This window comes from Astyanax mexicanus, chromosome 8, assembly GCF_023375975.1.
Source record: "Astyanax mexicanus isolate ESR-SI-001 chromosome 8, AstMex3_surface, whole genome shotgun sequence".
Lineage (NCBI taxonomy): Eukaryota > Metazoa > Chordata > Actinopteri > Characiformes > Acestrorhamphidae > Astyanax > Astyanax mexicanus.
In genome coordinates this window covers 17,115,951-17,142,443 of record NC_064415.1, presented here as the reverse complement: position 1 = coordinate 17,142,443, position 26,493 = coordinate 17,115,951, and the positions used below count along the sequence as shown (strand labels likewise).

The window sequence follows — 26,493 nt, the reverse complement described above, 5'->3', positions numbered from 1 at the left end:
ACCCTAGCAGTGCTATTCTAGTCATGAATGTACTTCAGCAGTGCTAGTTTAGTCACATTTTTACCTCAGCAGTGCAGTTTTAGTCATAGTATAGGATAGTAAAGGGTAGTAAACTGATACCCAAATTAACAGAAATAAAAAGCATGATTAGTGAGTAACAAATCAAATTAGCTTATTATTAGCTTTGTTTGCTCCCTCTTCCTCACTCCTGGCATTGTTTACAGCCGTGCTCAGATATGAAAAATCCTAATGTTAAAGGAATTACTGCAATATGACTATAAATTAGTCATTGTTAGGTATCTATTATTTAGCTTTTTAAATTTTTCACTTATTATTGTACTATGTCAGTTTTGGCCCAAATAATTTTAATTGACAGATATTTGGTAGATTCCTGCTGGAATCTGAAGGTCAGTTCAAATCCAGACTCACCAGCTGACCCAGGGCTTAAAAAACTCTCCCTCTAACTTACAGTTTAAACATTAGCTGTGTTCTCTGGAAAGTTGGCACAGAATATCCAGTTCCCTCAGAAACCGCAGGGGCAGTGCTTGTGCTAACATTGACACTGTCTAAATGAACTTGTGCAGTGGAGTTACTTTAGGTTATTGGGCATGGACTTTAAAGGATCTTTTGTAATGGATGTTCTGTTGTTTGCATTCATAAAGGTTCCTTGAATTCAGTTTATTCTGTTTTGTATGCTTTTATGTTGCTCCCTGTTGGGTAAGGTTAGTTTTGTGGTGTTTAGACTGTTTACCCTGTGCACTCCTTTAACATGCTCAGCACACTGTCGCACTGTGACAGAGACCGACAGCTCTCTTTAAAACAGCGTGTAGATCGATGTAGAAGACCTGGGAGATACAGTCCAGGAATAATGGTGCTGATTTGTATGGGTGTCTGGTAGCTTCTTTCAGAACAAGGAGAAAACTAAAGACAAATGGAAATACAGGAATGTCAAATTGGTGTGAAGTGAATGCCACTGTGTATTCTCGCTTTACTCCTAAAGTGATTCTGAATCTAAACAGTAAACATAGAGAAGCTTTGCACAGATTCCCTGTATTGTGCTCTGGGAGAATCAAGGATGGTTGCGTATGTAAACTGTTCATGTTTTCTACAGTCATTGAAGGCAAACAATCTGCTTTTGGTTCCATTTCCTTTCTACGGTCATTGGTTGCATCACAAAAAATTGGTTAGGAAAAAAATAAATAAAATAAAAATAAAACCACTTGTACATTCTACTACAGTTAGTGTTCTCCTTCAAGTGAGTTGAGCTGTCAGTGATAATCATTTGTTAAATGTCAGCAATAGACAAAAGTATTTGATTTGTTGGCTTTGTGTGACTTAGAGAAAGCACATTCTAAACACCACCCCCCCAAAACTCATGGTGTTGTGCATTTGGGGGTCCTAAATTAGCAAGAGGAGGATAGTAAATCACTAAATTAGGATTAAAAAATGAATAGTATTGTATTTAATTGATTCAGCACATGCAACGGCAAAGCCAGTTCACCTAATACACATTTGTGGATGATCTTTATGGGTACTCGAATATGAGAAAATGGCAAAATGCACATCTCAGCATATTACACACTCACAGGCCTGTTAGTATGCTAGCTTTTGGCGAGGTATATTCAGGACTGGATTATTCTTAAACATGCATGTTTCTTAACTCATCCTCTTCTTAGTCTCACTCTTTCTTTATTCTTTATTTAAGCTTGCTAATGATATCATTTGATTGTGATTAAGGCATGATACAGGCATTGTTTTTTTTTTATCTTGGACATGTATATGTGTTGGAAAGAAAGTGACTGTGAGCGCTAGAGCATGACGTTACGGCTGGCTGGTAATATCAGATGACCTTGACAAGCCACAGTTTTATCAGTAAACAATGGTTTTGCCCTAAAAACATCTTTTGTTGACTCCTATAGGGATCTATAGGGATAGATCCTTATTTTCCTTTTAAATTGATGGATTAAGAAATCATTTCTTTAAAATGTGTGTATAATAAACGAGCATCAGCGCTATTAAACTTTAAGCTAAGGATTGCAAAAAAAGATCAATATATTGATATATATATATTCTTAAAAAGTATCACTATTAATTTTTGATTAATAGTTTACATGTGTACATTGGTGATAGAAAATGGTTCATTTAGCATCATCTGGCTCTTAAATAGGTCATCTTAAATAGATCTGACCATTCTGATTGGATAAAAAGTCATCCTTTTTTCAGTTATGCATTAGATTTAATTTTTAATACTATTGACAGTTCCAAAAAATTGATTTAAAAAGCAGACCTATCTTTTTCCTTAAGGTATTGCATAAATATATTTTAGTATAATGATTTGTAAACCTTGTATTGTAATGTAATATTGTCAGGTTCTTGACGATTCATAGCCTAAAATTAAAATTTGTCACATAATGAACTGGACATGATCTACTATGAAAGTAATTTACTCTGTCTAATCTGATTATTATGTGACAAACAGCATAAGGCAGTTTAGCCAGAGGTTCTAGTTGACCCAAGTTATATGTGTTGCATTGTAACCTATCAGATATATAGATACAACTTCCAGAAAGTGTTCCTATCAGCCGGGCACTAGTCTGTGTGTGTGTGTCTGTTGATTGTTCTTCATCTCTGTCTTACACTGCTGTCTCCCTCCCTCCCTTTTTCCCCACCTCTCTCTCTCAGGCTCCCAGCAGCCTGCTGGAGGCTCTGGAGCAGCACCTGGCCTCTCTGGAGGGTAAGAAGACCAAGGAGTTCTCTGCAGACAGCAGGTACACACACACACTTCACTGCTGTGTCTGACGCACTCTGTGTGAAAGGTGCCCTTTACAGCTGATCTAGCATTGCCCTTCAGTATGTACAGCACTTCATGATAACTTTTGAAACTGTAGCTTTCGGTCAGCTGTCCCAAACTAAATAGCACCAATCCCAGTTCATTTTAACCTCACCTGGAATATCTCTGCCATATGCATTTTTATTATAATATTACTAGTTACAGACAAATTAAGTGGTTTATGTATCCTGTATTATACATTTCTATTTATGTGGGAGAAATTATGTATTGTGGTCTGTCGTCATCTAGCTTCAAATGGGAGCAGAGGTGAGGGCATAATAATGCCTGTGGATTTAAAATGGAATTTTATTGAATCTTCTGTAGGTGTCCCAGTCTATTTTTACAAAAAGAGGCATGGAATTTATTTTACCCAAAAATGTAAGGTTTCTCTGAGTTCACAACATTTATATCCAGTTTACAAGCTGACCTACTTTCTAACATTATTTTACCAGAATAACCCTGGACTGCCTGCATCCAATGGCAGTTTTAAAACCAGTGAACCATAGATTTACAGATATTTTTTTTTTGTCTTGTGGAAAATATTTGCATACAGTATTTATTTTTGACTAGTGCATACAACAATATGTGTGTGTAAAATCAAAAAGAGGCTTTTCAAGTTTTAAATATTTTCCCTAAAAGAGTTAGAACCCCGAATATGTGCCCTTGTGTTAATATGATGAAATTCCTCTCTTAATGAGAACAAAACCTGGCACTTAAACACATTTTCTACCCCAAACCAAGTTAACATAAATTGCAGAACCAGATTCAGATCCCCTGTGTGAATTTGAAATGTATCCAAAACCTGTTACTTGTTCATAAAGGGTCATTTCCTCCGTCAGTGTCAGGCACAGGTACTACATAAAATCCTAAAGGAACGCCCGGCTGTTATCTTTCCATGGTGGTCACTTATTAATCTGAGTTAATGAATTTCTCTAAGCGTCTTCAGCACTTGAGCTTAGCGGTAATAGAATTAATCTACGACCGTCATGGGAGATTCTGCATAGTGTAATGATGTAACAGATGTGGGGAGTCAGGCTTATGAGTTTAATCAGGTCATGCAGTGCTGTGATTACCTGTGATCTGAGACAGGCCGTGCACTGCACTGTCATCTGTATGACTGTAGTAATTAAATCAGAAAGTCTGTCTGCTCCAATACTCTCTGACCTCATTTCACCTCGTGTGTCTGTGTGTGTGTCTCTGCAGAGCCACAACTCTCTCCAGTGCTGTGTCGTCACTGTCCAACACAGGCATGTCCTTCACTCGCGTGGACGAGAAGGAGAAGCAGCAGGCTCTGGAGGAGGAGCAGGCCAGACTGCAGGCACTCAAGGTGGGCTTAATGTAAAGAGTCTTTAATTACTGTGTTCATACTGGCAGGTGACAAGTCGCTCACATCACCCCAGCTTCCTGTCTTGTGGGCGTGTTTGCAGGTGCTCACATTGTCGCATTTGAACGTAATTCAGCATGGCTGGTTAGCATGCTGGTTAATCTAGCAATCTATCCTAATTGAGTTTTTCTTAAACTTTTATCATGTATAACAGAAATGGGAAAAGAAAACAGCAGCTATGAACCTGTTTTCCATGTTCAGATCCCCTACTGTTGAGAGTAAGAATAAAATGCTGGCAGAAAGAGCAAACCCTGGGTATCCCAGACTGCTGTGTTAACTTTACATTTAGTCCTGTGATATTTAACATTTCTGAAGCAAAAACTTGCTTGGAATATGTGATCAAAGTTGTTACCACCCGCAGTGGACAGTGCAGTGCATGGTAATGATTGTGACTGGCGGCATCTGGCTAGAATTGTCCAGGTGGACAGTTAAGCGAGACTGGCAGAAATCACTTCCACATTCAATGCAGGAGACCCCCCCCTACGCACACATCCCACAGGGTAGTGCATCTCAGCGTATTGTATTTTATCTGGGTTAAAATGTTGGTTCCCAGGTATCTTAGTGTACCAGCAGATTAAGGCACTGCCACTATGATCGGGAGATCAATGGTTCGAATCCTGTTCATGTAACCCATCAGCTACAGGAGCCCTGAAAGAGCACAGTTGGCCTTGCTCTCTCTCTCCACATCATTCCAAAGGGTGATGTCGATCAGCACAAGGCGTCTGTGAGCTGATGTATCAGAACCGAGTCGCTGCGCTTTCCTCCAAACGCGCTGTGATGCTACTCTGCAATGCTACATCAGCAGAAGTTGGAAAAGAGGTGGTGATTGGCTCACATACACAGCACTCCTGGTGTTAGGGTGTTACTAGTGATAGGAGGAGTCCTAATGAGTGGGTTGAGTGATTGGCCTTGTAAATTGGGTAGAAAATAGGATTTAATTTAAAATAGAAAAAAAAATGTTGTGTACCAAATTTGTGTGAAGAAGTGCTTGGAAAAGATCCAAAAACAGTTGAATAGTTGCAGTCAGCTGTAGTTTTCTGTTCATGCTGTACAGTGGCTTAATTTCTTTTGGCTACATTTTCAGGGCTGGCATTTATGTGTAGCAGACTGGCAGTTATAAGCACCACAAGCTCCCACAACTCTCTCTAACTCGGGATGAACAGATCTGGCTGTGTTTCAGCACGGCTGTAAATATGCCGTGTATACATTTGCAGAGAATTGATCTTCATTTTGCTCTGCAGATGGATACTGCTACCTTAGTTTTTACACATCGACATAAGGACCCGCATGATCCAAACCCCCCTCTCCACCCCACCCCCTGTTGGTAATTTGTCTGTTTATCTGCCTGCTTTCTCCTGTCCTCATCAGTCACAGCGCACTAGCCTTGCCAGCACTACATTTCCTGTGAGAGCTTGGAGGAAGCTGGAGTTATGAGGGGGGAAAATCATTAAATACATTAAGATTTTTTGTGTCAAGCACTTTAGCTAATTAACATTAATTCAAGTGTTAACTTTGACAGCATGTATGTACTCGGTACACATTGATTAATTAGTAATTTAGGATAAAAATAATACAAATTGGCAAATATGTGTGAGTAATTTACGCTACCAGGGCATTTTAGAACAACGTCCGTGAAACAGAACTTATTGTCATACAAGTTTTAGACATTTAAAGACAGTTTTTCTTTTCTGTTGGTGTGGTCTTTGATTTCTGTTCAAATTAGCTTGGGTTTGTTTCACGTTGATACAGACCTGTCATGATAACTTCTCACTACACATTTTTGCGTGTTGTTAATTTTGGTATGACTCCCATTGATTTTAACCACTCAAACTGTTCTGCTCTTAAATCTGCTCTCTGAGACGAGGATAAATCTGTGAGCAGGAAGTGGCATCTATTTTGTAGTAAGAGTGCAGTGCAAAGACCAGAACATCAATAATGGCACGTTGACACACACAAGAACCAGAGAATCACTATGAATTTAACTGTAATAGTAAGGAATGCAGTTTTACTGCTGCTGTAGTCTTTTACACTATTTAGTCAAGCCATAGACAAACATTTATATATTCTGTTCTAGCATTTCAACAGGGAATTGAAGTTAAAAACATCTGACTTATTATTAAACAGTTCTTGTGAGCGTTGTCCAGCCCTCTTCAGCATACCTGTCAAGTTTTGAATTTACACTGACACTGACCCTCCTCTACTCTCTGCAAAACCAGCAAGCTGATTTGCTGTTTCTCCTGAAAGGCGGGACTCTCTCCTTCAACTGGCACCATGATTGGCGTTAAGAGATTTAATAATCTCTCATTAAAACGTTTTTTTTTTTTTTTTTTTTTTTTTATAATACAGGAAATTTACGGGAAAATACTAATATGGGAGGACGGCGGGAAAGAGGGGTGAAATACAGTAGTTTCCCGGCCAAAACGGGAAACTTGACAGGTATGCTTCAGCAGTGTGCCAAGCCCACAGTAACACTAGCAATAGCAATTCTTTATATTACAAGCCAATTACAAGAATCACTCTGATTAAGCTTATATTTTATGGTACGAATGCAACAAAATGTTGCTTTACCATGCTTAAGCTGTATAAATTAGTTGTTTTCTAGCCTGTATTTTTCATTATTTTGTAAGGCAGGTGGGTTTATTTCTAATCTGTTAATTATTTGACAAAGCTGGTTTCAAATCATTATTTGATAAAGGCTAAGGCTAAAAGTCTTTCTGTAAGGTTTTCAGAACAAAGATTTGGCAGGATCACAGAGCTGTGATGCTGTTGGTACACTGTGTCCTTCACACACAGTAGGTGGATTGTGTATATATGTGTGTTTGTGTGTGTGTGTGTGTGTGTGTGTGTGTGTGCATTTGTTTAATCCAGACGCCCTCGTCCCGTCAATGATTAGCCCCAGGCACCGAGGAGAGTGCGAGGTTAGCCAAAACTCCTTTGTCCCTGTCTGGAGGCGTTGTCATCCCATATGGAGCGCTACACACCCTCAGCAGGAGCAGCAGGAAAGCTGGTGTCCTGGAATGGACTCTAGATTTAGATAGAAATGTCCCTTGAAATAGCACCTGGAATTGGGCAAATGTTCAGAGAGGCTGCAAACGCTGCAAAGTGTTCATAGTGCTCTCCAGCAGGATGAGCTTGCCAGGTACAGTGAGTCCAAGAAGTATTTGATCCCTTGCTGATTTTCTTTGTTTGCCCACTAATAAAGACACTATCCTTCTGTACTTTTAATGGTAGATATATTCTAACATGGAGAGACAGAATATCAAGACAAAAATCCAGAATATAATTTTAAAGAATATATTTTAATTAATTTGTATTTCAATGAGGAAAATAAGTATTTGATCCCTCTTGCCAAACACACTCAATACTTAGTGGCAAAGCCTTTGTTTGCAAGCACAGCGGTGAGACGTTTGTTGTAGTTAACCACAAGTTTAGCACACACACCAGGGGGAATTTTGGCCCACTCTTCTTTGCAGATCCTCTCTAAATCATGAAGGTTGGTGGGCTGTCGCTTGGCAACTCTGACCTTCAGCTCCCTCCATAGATTTTCGATCGGATTGAGGTCTGGCGACTGGCTGGGCCACTCCATGACCTTAATGTGATTTTTCTTGAGCCAATCCTTTGTTGCCTTTGCTGTATGTTTAGGGTCGTTATCATGTTGAAAGACCCAACCACGGCCCATTTTCAGATCCCTGGCAGAGGGGAGGAGGTTGTCCCTCAGGATTGTGCGGTACATGGCTCCATCCATCTTCCCAGTGATGCGGTGAAGTAGCCCTGTACCCTTGGCAGAGAAACACCCCCAAAACATTATGCTTCCACCTCCATGCTTGACGGTAGGCACAGTGTTCTTGGGGTCATAGGCAGCATTTTTCTTTCTCCACACATGGCGGGTGGAGTTGAGGCCAAAAAGTTCAATTTTGGTCTCGTCTGACCACAAAACCTTCTCCCAATAACTTGGTTCATCTTTCAAATGATCATTGGCATACTTGAGGCGCGCCTCCACATGTGCTCTCTTCAGCAGGGGTACCTTTCGGGCACTGCAGGATGTGAATCCATTGTTGCGCAAAGTGTTGCCAATTGTTTCCTTGCAAACTGTGGTCCCAGCTGCCTTCAGGTCATTTGCTAACTCCTGCCGAGTGGTTGCAGGACGATTTCTGACCGTTCTCAGCATCATTGCCACCCCACGAGGCGAAATCTTCTTTGGAGCACCGGGCCGAGGTCTGTTGATTGTCATGTTATACTCTTTAAACTTTCTGATAATTGCACCAATAGTTGTTACTTTCACATCCAACACCTTACTAATCTTTTTGTAGCCCATTCCAGCTTTGTGAAGGTCAACAATTCTGACTCCGAGGTCCTGTGACAGCTCTTTGGTTTTACCCATGTTGGAGACTTGAAATCTGTGTGATCTGTCTGATTCTGTGGACAGGTGTTTTTCACACAAGTGATTAGTGAGAACAGGTGGCTTCAGGTCAGGTAACAAGTTGATTGGGAGTGTCTAACTGGTCTGTAAAAGCCAGAACTGCTAATGAATACTAAGGGATCAAATACTTATTTCACTCCATGAAATACAAATCAATTAATATATATTCCTTAGATTTATTTTCTGGATTTTCTTTTTAATATTCTGTCTCTCCATGTAAGAATACATCTACCATTAAAAGTATAGAATGATCATGTCTTTATTAGTGGGCCAACGAAGAAAATCAGCAAGGGATCAAATACTTCTTGGACTCACTGTATTTGTTTTATTACAGCTTGCCGTGCTTGTCTAGATTTTGAAAGGTAATCATTTAGCCACACAATTTGTGTCCAGAGCTGGGGCTTAAACACCCCTTTTTCACTTGTTGAATTTTCAGAGGACATTTTTCAGGTCCAGTAAGGGGAAAATACTGTATGCAGCTGTAGTTTTGTGTATTATCTTTTATTTGCTGTCTTTGTGGAAAAACAGTTATTCTTTTCTACTCTTGGTTTATGGCTAGTCTTGTTTGGGCTGTGTTCATATACAATATATTGTGACACTACCTTGGGGTGTAAGTTGTTTTTAGACTACAGTGTGTTTAAATGGTGGAAGCTTTACTATAGGCTTTTAATTTATTTATAGTCATCTGGCTAGTTGTTTGGCTGGAATGTTGTTTGCTGCTGTTGCAGATGTGTTTGGTGTAGTCCACCAACATGCCATGTGACTTTTACAATGCCCCTTATAAGCTAAAGATCACTTGTGTGTTTGCATGGGTGATACTAGACAGATGCCACCAACCACGATCATTAACACTAACATTAATGCTGTGATTTCTACTGGGAATGGTATCTCCTTTTATGATGTACATTGTTGTTATTGTTGTGCGACACTGTGGATTGAGGAGGAATGTTAAATGTGTGGACAATTTAGAAATGGAATGTTTCATACTTCTGGGACCAACCATAAGGTCCCTTTTGTTAAGGGGGCCCTAAGTGGCCATGTAATTTGAGTATGCCATGGATCAGCTCTGCATGCAGTTTTACACTTACAAGCTTTTGCAGCCCTGCTGCATTAGCTTTGTTTGTAAAAAAAAAAAAAAAAAGTTACCGTATTTTTAACACTATAAGGCACACTTAAAATACTTTAATATTCCCAAAAATCGTCAGTCGCCTTATCCAGTGCACCTTATGTATCCAGCGTTAGCCAGTCGGCCTTTCAGAGGTGAGTATTAGCGGTCTGTAGCCTGCATCTAACCCTAAGCTAGCACTGCTGGAGCAGCATTAGCATTACCCGCTAACCATGCTTGCCATTTGGCTGTTCACATGTGAATATTATCGGCCTGAAGTCTACGTGTTTACTACGTTAAAACAAGCTATGTGGGATGAACCACTAGCTAATATTGCCCTGGTTTACCAGAAACTCAGGGTTCCTCAGTGTAGAGGTGTATTCCACCCCCAGCGGTGAAACCTGCTGACAGGTCGCCATGTTTCCCTTCAAAGGGCCTAAAGCGTGGCCCTTAACATGCGCCTTATAATCTGGCGCGCCGTATGTATGAAAATATACTATAATACAGATGTTTATTAATAGTGTGCCTTATTTGTAATTTCAAAAATGTCTTACTGAAAATATAGAATTGCACCGTTTACCAATATTTATATTAGCACATATGGCATTAGATATGCAGGCTTCAGCATTAGTCTTTCAACTTTAAGGTTCATATGCAATGTGTGTGTATTTATATGCAGTTTAAAAGTATATATCAAGTAATAACACTCACATTGTCGGCTATGTTTTGAAGCTTCACAGCTTTTTGCTATTTTTGCTTTCCCACCATCTGTAAGGTGTGAGAGTTTGAAACTGTGTGTGTGTGTGTTTCTGCAGGATCAGCGTCTAAAGGAGATCAGCATGCAGACTCCCTCTGCCTCCCCTGGCACCCAGTCAGCAAACATTGCCAACAACCACAGCGTGGCCATGGACCCTTTCTCCAACCACACCATCACTGCCCCAGTCACCAACAGGTCTGCTGCTCTTACCCACATGGCATACCACAGTTAACACCCTGGTTTTTACTCAAATCTAACCTACATCATACAGCTAGTCTTTCACTTCTAAATACAGTTAATTCCACCTTAATCCTCCATTTGACTAAGGTAGCAGTCTGCAAGAACCTATGTAAGGGTTCTTAAAGTTGTTATTTAGTTAAAGATTTGGATGTTCAGAATGGTTATTTGTTTTATTAAAGTATTATTATTTATATCCCTGGTACTATCAGAGTTTGGGGTACTATATTAACTTACAATGATGTATTCTGTGCTTAACAGAATTAACACAAAGACAGGATACAGAGAACTCTTGTGTTTTAAAATGTAAATGTTTTACATTTCAAGTTTTAAAATTTAAAAGCTATACTAGCCTTCGAGCTAAAGGTCTTCCTATTTCTCTGATACTTCCACAGCATGCCAAACCTCACCAGCGACCTGTTTGACCTCCAGCCAGCATTCATTCCTGCCGTGCAGAGCACTCCGTCCATATCCACAGCCACCAGTGCCTGGGGAGGTAGGCCTCGTCTCTTGGTCTCTCGTCTCTGTCAAGGTCCAAACGTTACGGGCACCTTCTCTAATAACAGATTTTTTTATGTTTGAAGGCCAGTTAACTTTAAGTGGTCATTTCTGTGACAAGTAAATGCTGTAAAGATGGACTAGCGAGACTGGAAAGTATATTTTTGTCATCACAGGGTATTGTTGGCTGCTTTTATTGAATAAATGTCATGGTGCTAAGATGAAAGAAGGGAACAGCAATGGTTCTGTCAGACTTGGGTTTTGTTCAGAGAGCTGGTTTGTGAGTATAGTTTGTTAGAGCAAAGAGTAATTAAAATTTTCTTTACATATGAATATCAGTTGGGTTTTAACCTTGTAACTGTGACTGCCCACATACTCTTATGCATCCATTACATTGAAATGGATGTTAGGCAGTGTGTCCTCTAGAGGACAGGTCAGAGTCATATATTTCTGAAAACAGCATCAAATGTGGTGACAGTGTAGGAGTTATATTAATGTACTTACTACAAAATAGACTCTTTAAGCGGTCTGTATTTCCATACCTGTAAGTCTCTTTATTTGTTGTGTCTTTATGGCAGTGGTTGTCACAATATTGGGATTATGGTTTAGTCTGTTGCAATATGCAGTACAATACTGTGAGCTAGAAAATGTACTGTTTGTTTCTTTACATTGGCGAGAACCTGGCAAAATGTTATTTATTGTAATACCAAGAATTAGGGGTGAGCGATATGGCTCTAAAATAATATCACAATATTTCATGGTATTTTCACGAAAACGATACTTTTGGCGATATGACAAAATACTGAATTTGAAAACTTATTAAGAATTTTATTATTGCATGCAATATGATATGGCTAACTGAGATATTAAAAAAGATTTCATGATACTAATAATACATTTCAAATATCTACATATATCCAGGATTAAAGTAAAATAAATGATACTGAACAGATATAATCTGTCTCTACCAGATAAATAATGGGAAATGAGAAGAGTGTGAATTTTTCTTTTGCTAAAAACGGCAAAAAAGTAGCATCCTGATGTGATAATTAGGGGTGGGTGATATGGCATGATATTTCAGTGTATAATATCGTTCACAATATTCAAAAGTTTTGGCGATATCACAGGCGATACGATATGGCACACCCCTACCAAGAATATGATCCAATCTACTGCAACACTGTAGGCAGAGAGATTTATATACTTTTACTTATATCATTTGTTTGAAGACAGAACAACACTGCTATCTAGCACAAAAGGTACTGCCAGCCTTTGCATGGAAATATATATATATATATATATATATATATATATATATATATATATATATATATATATATATATATATATATACATATATGATTTAATATAAAAAAATAAAAATATATATAATTTTTTTTTTTAATTAAATAATAATAAGTCAATACTTGTGTACACCCCTAGTAGTTCATATTGATTACAAGATAGTAGTGCATCATGTGCTGGACAATAAACCCGCCATCCCGGGAACATTGAGACACATTGTTCCGGATTCCAGTCCACATCATACCATCATTCAACAGCAGCTTCGGCCTCAGGGCGTGAAAATACTATTAACTGTTGGTTTGAGTAAAATGCCATCTGTTTGGAGATATATTAGAATAGAAACGCTGAAGAGCAACACAGTTGTTTGTAGCGTGCCGAGGGATGAGAGTACAGCTGCATCGTTAAGGTAACCAGTTTAATCTTTTTAATTAAGCACCTGCTGAGGATTCATGTGAAAGAGCCCCAGTTCATGCTAGCCAGCCTACAATAGCTTTGATGTAAGCCAGTAACATTAGCTATTGGTTTCATTAAAATCTTACATATATACACATTAGTATTATTCTTACATCAGTGACATAAAATGGTCATGAATTGACAGTATTATCAGTCAATAAAATTATTTTTAAATATCATAATATTCATTGTTTTGCCAGTTTCTTGCCAACACACAGCTCTCTGTAGTTATGGTTTTGTTGATCCTAGAAATGAAATAAGGGAGCAAGTGAGCGAGTAAAAGAGGAGGGGTTGGTTGGGGGGCGGGGGGTGTTTTTTGTAGGTCAGCGTGTGGTGGAGACTGACTGGAACAGAAGGTCCAGAGGCAGTACGCTTCATCACTACAGCTGCCTGCTCCAACCCATACAGCCACAATCAGTGCAGCAGCCTGTACCTTCCCTTCATACAGCACACCTGCAGCACACACACATGCACACACACACACACACACACACAAAGGAACGGGATAGAAGATAAAACCGTAATTATAGGCAGTTCAGAAATAAAACATAAAAACGGAGAAGATGGTTTCTCTCTCATTGTTCTGCTCTGTGTGAAACACAATGATGAGGGAAGTGAAAGCCCAGCTAAAGACGTGTTTACTATGCCTGTCTGTCTGCTGAAAGGGCCTAGTATAACAATAACAATCAATCATAATTTAAGATCGCAGACTAAGTTTTGTCTGTGTATGTGTGTGTGTGTGTGATTTTTGTTCTCAGGTCTGGAGAGTGGTCCTCCCCAGCAGGCCACTCATATATCCACCATGAATGTAGATTTTGATGCTGTGTTTGGAGCTCAGAGTGCCAATAATGATGTGAAGCCAGCAGCTGGTAAAATCTCCACTAAAGAGGCTTAATTAACCATCTAACCCACTGCCGCCTCTTATACAGCAAGCTAAATAACCTTCACTGTCCAATCTGTCCTGCTAACTTTTCTGCTCTGTGATGCTTTCACTCTGGAGTTTGGGGGAAAAGCTTTTCTATATAATGGCTGCAACAAGGAATCAAACAGTACAACAACAAATCATGCTTAACGGCAAATTACATCATGTGACCACATAATACTGTATGGTATACTCACCTGAAGTGTACACTGGAAACATGCTAGATAAATGCGAAGTTAACAGACAGGCTCCTAGTTCCAAATGGTGCACTAAAACTCAGAAGTGATGCTTACATAGCTTTGAAAAAAACCCTTGAGCTTAGATTGGTCACAGTCGCAGGCTTTTTTCAAGCTCACCGAGCCTTGTGGTCCTCGTGGGCATGTGCACATGGGGACAAAAGGAGTGAAAGTGTGCTATTTGTGAGTGAGGTGGTAGAAGCTCAGCCTGATCAGTAGTTAGCATTGTGAGTAAAACGGAGCTAAAACCACAGATCATGTCCACTTTCAGCTAGCTCTAATTTAGTTAAGTTAATAGTATAAGTAGTCCTACCTAAAGATAAAAACTATATTGGTGAACTGTAAGTTATCAGGGTATCATGTTAATAGCTGCTGCAGGATTTAGTCAGTTGTCCTGTATATAAAAAGGACAGGTATATCATAGTGGAAACTGTACATGTTGCTGCTCTTGATTTTATATGTTCTAAGAAAGAAAATCTTAGTAAATGTGGTCCCACTTTATAATAAGTGTCCCTAAGTACTATGTAGTTACAGAGTAACAATCCATGTAACTACAGTGTAACTACTAATGAAGTACACGTTGTTACAGATGAACTACAGAGGTACAGGTTATATAATTACACATGTGTACTAAGGTTAATTTTGACTTGTGTAAGTACACATGTGTATCAGGGTGAGTGTACTTACACAAGTATTAGAGCAAGTGTACTTACACATGTATTATCTGAGTATTTAACATTGTCAATCGAACTCAAGGTACTTTAATAATGTTAGCTCATGATCTTGGTAATAGGTTTAAAAAGTTAAAAAACAAAGCAGTATAATATTAAGCTACCATTTTATTTAGTTTAGTATTTAACATGGTTAGAATGTGCTAGCATGTGCTAAAGCTCACCCACTCACATGTTGTGTTGCAGATCATCTCAAACTTGGACAGTCGCTCACAGTTTCAGTTGCTAAAACAAAATACATGGTAGAAAATCAATTGGAAGGCCACCAGTCAGCTCAGAAGCTCAATCAGAAAGTTTAGGGTTGACTTATTGCTGCTTTCATACTACCAGATTTTCACACAACAGTCCCTTCCAAAACACTTCCCTATCAGGAAATACTTCCAATTGTGCAGTTTGTTGCAAGGACACAATTGGATTTAACACTAAGCTAAAAATCATGTGGTGTGCAAGGCTTTAAACTCCTTTTCTACATAAAAGCTTTTTTCACTAAAAATGGTTTAATAAATGGTCTTTAAAGCAGAAATGTTTTAAACTTGAAAATTCAAAAACCCTGACATTACACAGCATGTTACCACACATTTTATTTTTAAATGTGGTGAGCTGATGGGTTGGTGATGGCTGGGTAATGGCTGGGTAATGGCTCTTTTTTTAGTGCACTGTACCTTTTTTTTTTTTTTTTTTTTTTCCTCCTCTCTTTTTTTTTTGCTGTTCCAAATTACCTGGTAACGGTGATGGCTCCCTGTAAGCCAAGTAGGGAGTAAAAAAACATTGTGTAATCTTGCAGCTCTGATTGGCCAGAATTCACACATTCACCCAAATTATTCATTTATTTGACCTCCAAGCTAGAGTTTGATTTCATGTAGCCTTTTATAACCTAAACTATTTCTAAAAAATAGTACAGTCAAGTTTTGGAAGGGAACGCAGAAGACTTGCTGATATGTCCTCAAAACATTCCTATTTTTTGCGACTCTATTATTCTGTGAATGAAATGATTTATAAGGGAGTAAACTTGTATTGGCTTTATTATTAACTTTCCTTCACCGTAATGTATACTGTCAGCATTATCTGCACACAAACCACTGAACTGCATGTGCATTTCTATGAATGGATTTAGGAAGTCATGAATCAGGGTAAGGATATAAAACAGTATTAAACGTATCAGAGGCTCTGAGTCTTCCCAGACCTCCAGTGTCTACAATTTTAAAATGAAAGAAACATGGCCTTTCTAGTGTTGGCTGTCTAGCTAAATAAAATTGGGCAAGAGCAAGTAGAGCTTTGGTAAGGGAGATGAGAATGAATTCAAGCCATTTACTCATATGGTCCCCGTTGCAAAACATGGTGAAGACTGTAAACAGTTGAGGGATGGCTAAAAGCAGGCGCATACCTGAACATACTTGAAGAAAATATCCTACAGAGTAAACAGATACTGGCAAACAAGAACAACAGAATGGATATGACTTTGTAACAAATCTCTAAATGCCCTATAGTGGCTTTGCTAAAGCTGATAGGGCTTTTTGCGCTTAATAAATAAGTCCACTACTAGAACTGTTTCATGGCTCATTTTGGTGAAGGGACTCATTATCTTTGGTTTGTTTTCACACAAGAATTTCATCTGACCCGTGGATTAAATGTGCAGTTCTGTGCATCACGTTTCTGTTTTCTTTATTATTTTGCTTGCATACAAACACTTAAGTGTCAAGAAACTGTTTTTGTGGGGTGCATGGCATTTTACCATGTTGCCACTGAGTTTAGCTGAGCTTATTAGAGTCCTTTAAAGTGGTGGTGTTACTAGGATGTACTGATGGAATGGGGAGGTAACATGATTAGTTTACTGATTAGATAAAATGACCACTTTAGCTTATCACACGACCCCACAAGTGGCACCAGGAGCAGATAGCTTCCACACCTACAGCAGACCGACCACACCAAAATACGCATGAAGCAAATCCCAGACCACAGATGTCAGGAGCACTAGAGATCGGTACTCTGATGTCAGGTTGAAGCTTATTATTATGTGCTTCCCCTTAATGGTCTCACACAAATGTCTCTAGACATTTGAACACTGGTTAGCACTGTGCCACAAGATGAGTTGGGTGAGAGTTGTACTCTTTGACATGGATGTCTGTGGTAGGGCTGCACAATATATAATTTAAGCATAGTCATCGCGATGTGCGCGTGCGCAATAGTCACATTGCAGGACGTGCAATGTCACTTAAGGTTTTAAATCAAACACGTCATGTTGCAGTGATTTGATTCTTGACACATGAAGTAGATACACAGCGCTGTCTCTGTGTCTGTGTGAGTGACAGGCTCCTGCTGCCTGCACGAGGAGGAGGGGGCAGGAGTAAACACGAGGTAACCGCATGGCCTCCTGCCACATGGTTGGGCATGTGCTTGTAAACACATGTGTTGAAAACTGTGCACCTCAGTCCAGCACAGTTTTGCACAGAGATTTCCAGTTACAGCTGAATTATTAGCTCTTATTTTAACGTTTTTAAAGCCATTTAAAGATGCACAGTAATCTGCATTAAAGTGCAGATTACTGTTGTTTTGCTGGGGTTTTTTTTTTCGGGTTTTGAGGGCTCAGCGCTGACTCAGCTCTTGATCAGTCCAGACACGAGACTGCATGCGGGTGGGGCGGGGTTGGTGACGTCACAGGCCCTGCAATGATTAGTATTACGATATATATATATATATCGCCCATAAAAAAAAAAAAACATTTACAATGTACATTTTTTCCAATATCATGCAGGCCTTGTCTGTGGCATCCCCAGGGATGGAACCAGACACCTGTGCCACTCCGAAGCTGTGGACCTTGGTGACTGTGCAATGGAAACTCTAAGGTGGTCTTGCACTGGCTGCTAAGAGGTTTCAGTAAGGCAACATGTACCACAATGAGGCAGCAGCCTCGGGCTGATAGATCGCGTTCATCTACGAACGCCTGCTGTGTGGACACTTGATAAACCTGCTGCCTGCTGCGGGTGAAGCTGGGTTTAGCGCTCTTATCAGCGTTAAGTAAAACTGTCACTCGAGGCTAAATGTGACAGCGGAGGGCATATTAGGTGTGCAGTTCAGTTAACTGCCTTCACTCTCAGACCGAGCTCAATTGGCCGGCAGTATTTATTTTTAGAAAATCGATTCTGTGGGTTCTAAAATCTGATCAGCAGGACTATGTTCTAATCCATTGAAAAATACACCTCATGCACACACTGTTCCAGACTGAATCAGATCAACTTGGGATTTATTAAAAGTTTACAGAGTTATGCTATTTGTGTAGTTATGTCCAGCCTAATCGGACCACTCTTATGTAGTTGTCATTAGGCGTGGTGCCAACAGATTCATGTTTATCTGCTCAAGAGAGTCTTGTTCTATTGATAATACTTCTCTACAGACTTGACAAGCTGCGTGTTTGCTTTTGCACGTTCGTGTCAGCAGTGGATGCAACTTGCAGTAGATTATCTGAATTTGTTAGAAGGGCGATTCACAAATAAAATACACAGCTTGTCTAGTATCTGTAGAGAGGTACTGCCAATAGAATGGGACAAACTGTGGAACATAAACATGAACCTACTGGAACTTATTGTTACCTAATGCTAGATATGGGCTGAATGGATATAAAACCTCTTTGCCTTTGAGCTGTGGAACTGTAGAACCAGGTGGGTTCTCTGGAATGATAGTGCTCTGTCCAATACTTTTTGGCCAGTTACTCCAACAAAAGCAGGACACTTTTTTTAATATATATATATGTAGTTTTTAATAAAGTCTACTTAAATACTTTTGTCCATATAGCATATTTTCCAACACACCCATCGGTATTTTATGATGAAATTACTAAATTGTAACCTCTCATGCTTTACTGCTGTATTTCTGTGGGATGTAAATGAGGAACCCAGGTCTTTAGACTGTTGTCATGTTTGTTCCATTCTTAAGGAATGTGATTGGGATTTTCTGTAAAGAAATAAACATGACCATGCAATAAGCTCTCAGTTGGATGAACTGTGTGTTTCTGTTTTGCTGGTCAGTTCCTTTGAGTTCTGTGTGCTTGAGTGCTTCTTCATGCTGAAGCTCTTCTGTAGACGGCTGCTGGAAAGCTTGTTAGTCTGCTTTGTTTCTAGGGAGTTCTGTGGGCAATGACAGCAGCTCTCCTCTTTTCCTTCCTTTGTTTCTTTCTTACAGTCTGTTGTCATCTCTCCACCCACTGCTTTCTGTGCTCTCGTTAGCAGTTTCAGGCCTATATGTTTGTGCTTCCTGTTTATTAGGTGAGAGAGAGAGAGAGAGAGAGATAGCTCTGGTGCTTGCTGACTCGCACTTTTTACATCTGTCACTGGCCCATCACGTCAGCATCATCCAAACACAGCACAAGCACACACCAACACACTTACTAACTCCAGCACTTTGGCTTTGTTCTCTCTGCCTCTCTCTCTCTCTCTCTCTCTCTCTCTCTTCCTCTTCTCTCACATTCTACCTTTCTCTTCACCTCTCTCTGCCTTGCACTTTCTCTTTCCCTTTCTGTCTCTCGGGTGTTCCCTTTTGTGCTTTTCTCTCTCTTACTCTACGTCTCTCTGTCACTCTGTCTGCCTCTTACCGTCTCTCCCTCTCACTTTCTACCTCTTTTCTGCCTTTTTCTTTCTGCCTGCACTCTCTTTCTGCTTTTCTTTTCTATATTTTCCATCCTACTCTCTGTGCTCTCCTTCTGGCTGTGCTAGTTGTATCATGTGGTGAGTGAATTCATTTTTTTTTTCTTCATTTTCTCTCCATTCCTGCTGGTGATGCATTAAGTGGATCTGTTAGAATGTGGTCTGAGTCAGCACACTGTCCAGTGTTCAGATTCCACAGCTTTTTCTTTTCTCTTTTCTTTTTTTTCCTCTTCCCTCTTTTGTTTATTTTTTCAATTAATTTGGGTCTTTCACTTTCTCTTATATATGTGTCATTAGCTAAGAGGCTGTTGCTCTCACTTGTTTACAGAAGGAATTAGTGAATTGTTTAGTGTGAGTGAGTGTTAAAAGGTCAGTGATTGGCCCTCTTGCTGATGGGCGCTGTATGAATCAGTTTAATGACCACAGTGCTGCCCTGACTATAATGTCTCATAAACAGTAGTATACTCAAAAACAACCATTTTCACAGTTTGTTTTGGACATAGATCATTTCACTCACATTGTACGTAAATTCTGCTCTATCTAGAGTCACATTGCTTAGTATCGGCCTTTATTGGATTTTAGTACTTCATCAAGTGGCCCAAATCGGAATCGAAAGTGTTTTTCCTCCATGCGTGTTTTATCTGATCAGTGTGAATCTATTAGAAGAGCTTATCAGTCCCCAGTGCTGTTCCTAGTTTCAGTATTGAACCGATAAGTTTCAGCAAATAGTGTATCGACTGCCTAGCGTGTTTATACTGGTGCAGCCACTCCACAATGTTCAGTTTCTCTAATCACAAAATACAACTACGTTGCATTTCTCAATTATCATGATGAATTTAACCCAGAATCAGACCTCAGAAAGGCACGGATCATGACTTGTGTGGCTTAAAATGTGCCCCAAAGAATGCAGAGCTTCCTGAAGTCAGTGTTTCTCACAGCAGCATGTTTAATGCTGGATTCTTTGTACTGTCTCAATGTGACGCTCCACAGCAACGTGCAGCAGCGTTTACGCTCCAGGTGTGCGCACTTGTGTTTTATTTTTTTTTTACTGTAGTGTCTGCGTTTCTGTACACTTGGTTCTGAAATTTGAAGGCTCTTGCCCTTATGTGCTGCTGAAATAACATCTCTGATCCTCTGTCATGCATTGAGTAAGATCATACTGCGTGTGTGCGCGTGTGTCTGCTGTAACCCTGCTCTGCTCAGCCGTGTGAATAATGTTTCTGTGAACATGTCGGTGTCTTCTGCTTTCTTGGTCTTGCTCACTGTCTGTTTGTTTCTCACTCTCTCACAGTCTCTCGCTCTGTCTCTATGCTCTGTACTGTCTGGTGTACAATCTGTTTCAGAGACTGATGATGGACATACTTGTTCTTTGCAAGCTGATTGTTTCTTAATATTTGTTATCCTAAGCATTGCTCAACATTTCTCTTTCTTTCCCTTTCTTTATCTGTGTCCTCACACTTTTCTCTCTGTCCCCCTTACCCTGCCTCTCTGTGTTCCCACACATTTCTCTTTCTGTAACTACCCATTTCTGTCTCTTGGTCCCCTCACTTTTCTCTCTCTTTCCCCCCTTTCCCTTTTATCTCTGTGTGCCCACACTTTTCTCTCTTTCTCCCCAACCATTTTTGTCTCTTGGTCCCCTCCTCTTTCTCACTCTCTCCCTTCTTACCTTTTTCTCTCTCTGTTACCCTTTCCCTCTCTGTCTGTGACTTTTCCCTTTTCTCTCCATGTCTCTCTCTGTTCTCTTTCCCCATCTCTCTGACCCCACACTTTTTCCTCTCCGTCCCCCTCTCTTTTTCTCTGACCCCACCCGTCTTTCTTCCTACCCCAATTTCTTCTTTCTGACCCCACCCTTTTGACACTCTGGTCCAAATCCCTCTTCCCTTCTGGAACCACTCATGTCTCTGTATGTCCCTACCCTTTTCTTTCTATGGTCCCACTCACTGTTCGCTCTCTCTCTCTCTCTTTGTTCCTCAGGATTTGATACTTTAGGAGACTTGTTGAAGCCCACTATTCCAGCGCACAGTCAGGGTCCGGTGATGCCCCCTCATACTGGAGGGAAGCTGCTGGCCAGTGACCTGGACTCATCCCTGGCCAACCTTGTCGGCAGTGAGTTCTCACTCCTCTTCACCCTTTCTAATAAATGATCCTTCCTGTTCTTTCCCATCACTCCATTCACTTTTCTCCCTTTATTTAATTATTGACTATGTTCATGTTTTTTTATGTTGGCAAATATAATATATACCAGTGTATAAAAATATACACTCAACAGGAATACAAATTAGAAATATAGAAATATGAATCAAAACAATCAACATGAAAAGGGATGATTACTGATTATTTGAGAATAGATGTTGGGTGTTATATGATGGTTTTATAATTGGGCAATCCACTTGAATTGAGTACTTATGGAGGACCCAGCTTTAACAGTAGCAGCCTAATGAAACTACTAGTAAATTTCCATAAATTTCACACATCTCCAGCTGACTCAGAGTTTAACAAGAAGATTTGAGACACATAACAGCCACTCATCCGTTTCATCCATATGGAGTGTGTGCTGCATGCGCATGTGGTGTGTGTTTGCAAGGTGCAGTGGACATACAGATGTATGGAAGCATTGTTGATAATGAAGCTTGGAAACCTGCCAGCACTGTGGGGGTGTAACTATTTTTTATTAACAAACCTCTCTCTTTTTCTGTCTGTCTCTTTCTTTCTGTCTCTCTCTGCTCATTTCAGATTTGCAGTTTGGATCTGCAGGCAAAAAGTAAGTGCCAATCCTCAAGCTTTCTGTTGATTTTAGCTTGTTAATTAATCTGGTTTGGTAGGCTGAGCTAAGTTTTTTTTTTTTTTTTTTTTTTCTTCTATAAACAAATGAATCTTTTCTATTCTAGGATACACTGAAAATAAAAAAAAGCACTTTCACAGTTTGTAAAAAGACAATCATTTATACAAAAAAATTACAAATCCTGTTTTAGTGTTTCTTCAAGTCCAATATTTAGTGTGTGTTGTAGTTTTGAAATACACATAATAGTCATACATTTCATCTAAAGTATCTTCCTGTGTCCTCACAGAGTTTAAAAACTAGTGTCTCTGTGTGTGTTTCAGGCCAGACATGCATTGGACACAGCCTGGGGAGAAAAAGCTGACCGGTGGCTCTAACTGGCAGTCCAAAACCATGAGCAGCACGACTGCCTGGAGCCCTGCCCCCATGCCACCTGCTCCCATGCCTGTGCCCCACATGGTGAGAACACACACAAACACACACAGACACACACACTCACACTCACACTCCTAGAGTGGAATTATTGCAGAGCCTTTACTCTATTCTACCCTGACAGACCCAAGGGAAGATAGAGAGGGTGAGCCGAATCGTTTCATTTTCCAGGAGGAATGAATACTCCTGGATCCTCACCAAAATGGAACATGTAGCTCTAAAGGGCTGCAGATGTTCTTTTAGAGAGATGCAGACTGCCAGAGCTGCAGTTGTGCTGCAGATTTGTTAAGCTGAAATGGCAGAAAGATGCTATTAATGGGACTTCAAGTACATCTTGATGCGTATTAACTACTTAATTTAAAACGTATTTCAGCAAGCATAATGAACCATTAATTCTTGGTGTTAATGTAGGCTGCTTTTAACATTTGAATTATTTGTGCTAGTCGGTATCACAGAAATGACTTTTACTGCACAAAAAAATGTATATCTTGGCAAATGCAATAATTGTCTGTCTAATGTAGAGATGGGAGGATGGCAGCTGCTACAGTTTCCCTACTGTGTGTTTTTTTTTTTTTCTGCCAACATGCAGTCATTGATCAGTCGATAATTTAGCCAGTCCTGAGAGCTGATTGGATGATATGATCCAGATTTTGCAAAAGATGATGCAGTTCCACACTCATCCGCTAAAAAATACTGGCATCACTCAAGGCTGCAGAACCTCAATAGAGCCAGTGTAGAAAGACATTCTGTATTTTTTTTCTGTTAATACTGTGAATACTTTAAACACCTCTAACCGAATACCACACTTTCCTGGAAGATATACTGTTCCAGAAATAGTTATAATAAACAGTAATATAGTGTAGATGATGAATTGTCAAACAAATAATTGAGATTAATCATTTAATGTGATCCTGTTTGTATATGCCTTTTATTTTAGCTGGCCCATTTTGCTTAATTACATTGTATTAATGAACATACATTTATGAGACCATACGTTTATAAAGTTAAAGACTATGAGCTTTAAAATAATGCTAATTCTCAAAATAAATGATATATATATATATATATAAACTTAAGCCGTAAAAATAAGAAAGCAAACTTCACACATTTAATAAATCTCGGGTTAGTTGGGTTGGAATAAATACATTCGGATTAAGAGAGAGAATTCTGCTTTGGTATTATAATACAGTAAAACATGTAGAAAATGATTATGTATGGAATACATAATCAATGAAAGCTGCTACAGACCTAATATAGCCATTTCAAGACCATTTATGTCTTTAATATATAATATAATAATTATATAAAGGCATACAAGTTCATCTACACTTTATTTATAACAGTTTGAGAGGCGTGTAGACGTGTATGTGTATTTTTCTGCCAAGTACAATAAGATACAATTTACAGAAGGACTACTGGCATTGTAGTATATTGTACATTTGTTTTTACAGGTACGAGGCTGTGGCATGTGTATGTGTGTTCTGTTCCCTCCATAGATACAGAGTTGGATTAGAGTAAGCTTCAGTTTTATGACCTGACCACTGCAGGAACCGATATACATCACTATCTGTTTAACTGTGTGCTTCAGACTAACCTTTCGCTTTCCCTCCTCTCTCCTTCACTCGGGCTTCTGTTCCTCTCTCTCTCCATCTCTCTCTATCTCTATCTCTCTCTCTCTCTCTCTCTCTTTGTCTCTTTCTGCGTTATGGTTTTCTCTGTGATCAAAACTGGCTCATGGCATTTTTTCATGTCTAACATCTTTCTTTTTTCCATTCATTTCTTCTCTCTGTTTCTCTCTGTCTTTCTCTGTCTCTCTCTCTCTCTCTGTCTGTCTCTTCCCCCGTGCCTAACCCAGCAGAGTGGAATGTTCTATACTGGTTATGTAAGTACCCAAATGTAACAGAGCAGCCTGTATTATAATCCCTGGAGTATCGCTCAAGAGTTTTCTGTGACACACACACACACACGAACACACACTCTTCTTCTGAGTTGTTGGAGTAGAAGAATCTCCTCTATATTCTCTGCACCCTGTGGGGGGTCCCTTGGACCTCTCTCTAGTCCCTATGCATTGTAGAAGCAGTAGAATGTCTGTGTGTGTGTGCGCGTTTGTGTTCATTCTGCTGTACGTACGTGTGTGTGTGTGTGTGTGTGTCTCCTCTGTCTCTGTTGTTGCTGTGCTCTCACTACTCACGACCATCTGCTGTTGCACTGCACTGCTTCTGTCCTGCTCTCTCTCTCTCTCTCTCTCTCTCCCTATCTCTCCCCTTTTGGACTGCAGCCTCACAGTCACACACTTCTCCTCGCTGCCTAGCAGAATGTGCCTGCCTACAGTATGAGCTTGTGATTCTAAAGCTTTGATATGCAAAGTTCTGTGTTCAGAATAGAAGTTTATATAAGATAACCCCCCGTCTCATCCTTGCATTCTATAAGCACAGCAGGTCTTGCTCTTATAAATAAAAGATTGGTGTCAGAGCTTTTCCATTCTGCTCATAGCTCTACCAGCTGTCATATACTTCAATTCATCTTAAGTGTTGATTAATGACTGTTACTGCTTCATCGCTTGCAACGAAGTTGGAAAGCTTTATTTGAGCCGAATTGGTTTTTATCAAGGATGGTTCTGAAATGGAAAGGATTACTGATGAGCATTTCAATTTAGCATAAATCTGCCTTGTACAAAATTGCATGGATGAAGTGCTCTCCTGTAATTGGCTGCCTTGATGTTATCAGTTTTTTGAAAGACTTTACAAAGGTTTAGAAATCATTTAATATCAAATATTTATTTTAGTGTGACTCATACAACCAGTTTGAAAAGAGAATGTGTGATGAATAAGAAATCTTGACATTTTTCAAGTGCAACGTCTATTTTTAAAGAATATGAATTCATGCAGGTGTCCAAACTAGGCTTCAAACCAATCCTAGCCACCTGGGAGACCCTTGCTTGGCTAAAAGCTAACCAAAGCCAGTGGCTACAGTCACAGTATAGACTTGGAGATATCGAATATCTTCAAAAATGCCATTGTCACAGTGTGTCCTAGTCACAGTGTTAAACACAAAGCAACGTTGTAACATGCTATGCTAGGTGTCTCATGGGAGCTGTTACAACTATGTAAACCAGTCAATTGGAGCAGCTCACATTTTGTTATGAAGCCATTTTTCATTTTGAGGCAAAATAGTAAATAATTATGGAATACTGAAAATGATACTTCTAAAACATGCTGTTCATGAATTTATACAAATGCAAGATGACTGGTGGTAATTCAGTGCCCTTTACTTATCAGCTCAGATGATCAGATCTTTCCGTTGACATAACAGAGCCTCCTCTGATCAAACTAATCAAGCCCAGAAGTGCTTTAGGTTCTATCAGAAACACTGGGCTCAGGCTGGCCGTGTGTGTGCGTGTGTGCGTGTGTGCGCGCGTGCGCGTGTGTTAGAGCATCAGAAGCTTTCCATGGCAACCAACAGGACCAGTAATGAGACTCTGGTGGTCCTGGGGAGAGGTAGTTGTTAAATGGCACTTATTTAGATGGACTGTGTGTCTGGAATGTGGTTCTCATGGTGAGTGTGATCTCTGCATGCATTCATTTTGTTCTGTTGTGTCAAGCAGGCCCCGGCTCCCATGGCCTTCCCCATGACCACACCTCAAGTGCCTGTGTATGGAATGGTGAGTACGATCAGCCGCCCATGTCACACATACACTATATATATATACACTATATATATATATATATATATATATATATATATATATATATATAGTTACTATATCC

At 39.7% G+C, this 26,493-nt stretch overlaps 1 protein-coding gene across 8 annotated transcripts in view; it reads left to right on the top strand.

Annotated features, from left to right (window-relative positions):
- Positions 1–26,493, top strand: part of si:ch211-200p22.4 (phosphatidylinositol-binding clathrin assembly protein) — a 94,730-nt gene that overhangs the window by 57,664 nt on the left and 10,573 nt on the right. For 3 of the 8 annotated variants that reach the window (XM_022678526.2, XM_022678522.2, XM_022678520.2), the window contains 10 exons: positions 2,683–2,768; positions 4,034–4,157; positions 10,555–10,691; positions 11,129–11,229; positions 13,748–13,858; positions 21,490–21,621; positions 22,249–22,276; positions 22,618–22,753; positions 24,582–24,608; positions 26,331–26,387. In XM_022678526.2, the coding sequence (XP_022534247.1) occupies positions 2,683–2,768; positions 4,034–4,157; positions 10,555–10,691; positions 11,129–11,229; positions 13,748–13,858; positions 21,490–21,621; positions 22,249–22,276; positions 22,618–22,753; positions 24,582–24,608; positions 26,331–26,387 (939 nt within the window). The remainder of the gene's footprint in view (positions 1–2,682; positions 2,769–4,033; positions 4,158–10,554; positions 10,692–11,128; positions 11,230–13,747; positions 13,859–21,489; positions 21,622–22,248; positions 22,277–22,617; positions 22,754–24,581; positions 24,609–26,330; positions 26,388–26,493) is intronic. The other 5 variants (XM_022678523.2, XM_022678521.2, XM_049483156.1 and 2 more) reach the window with 3 other exon arrangements.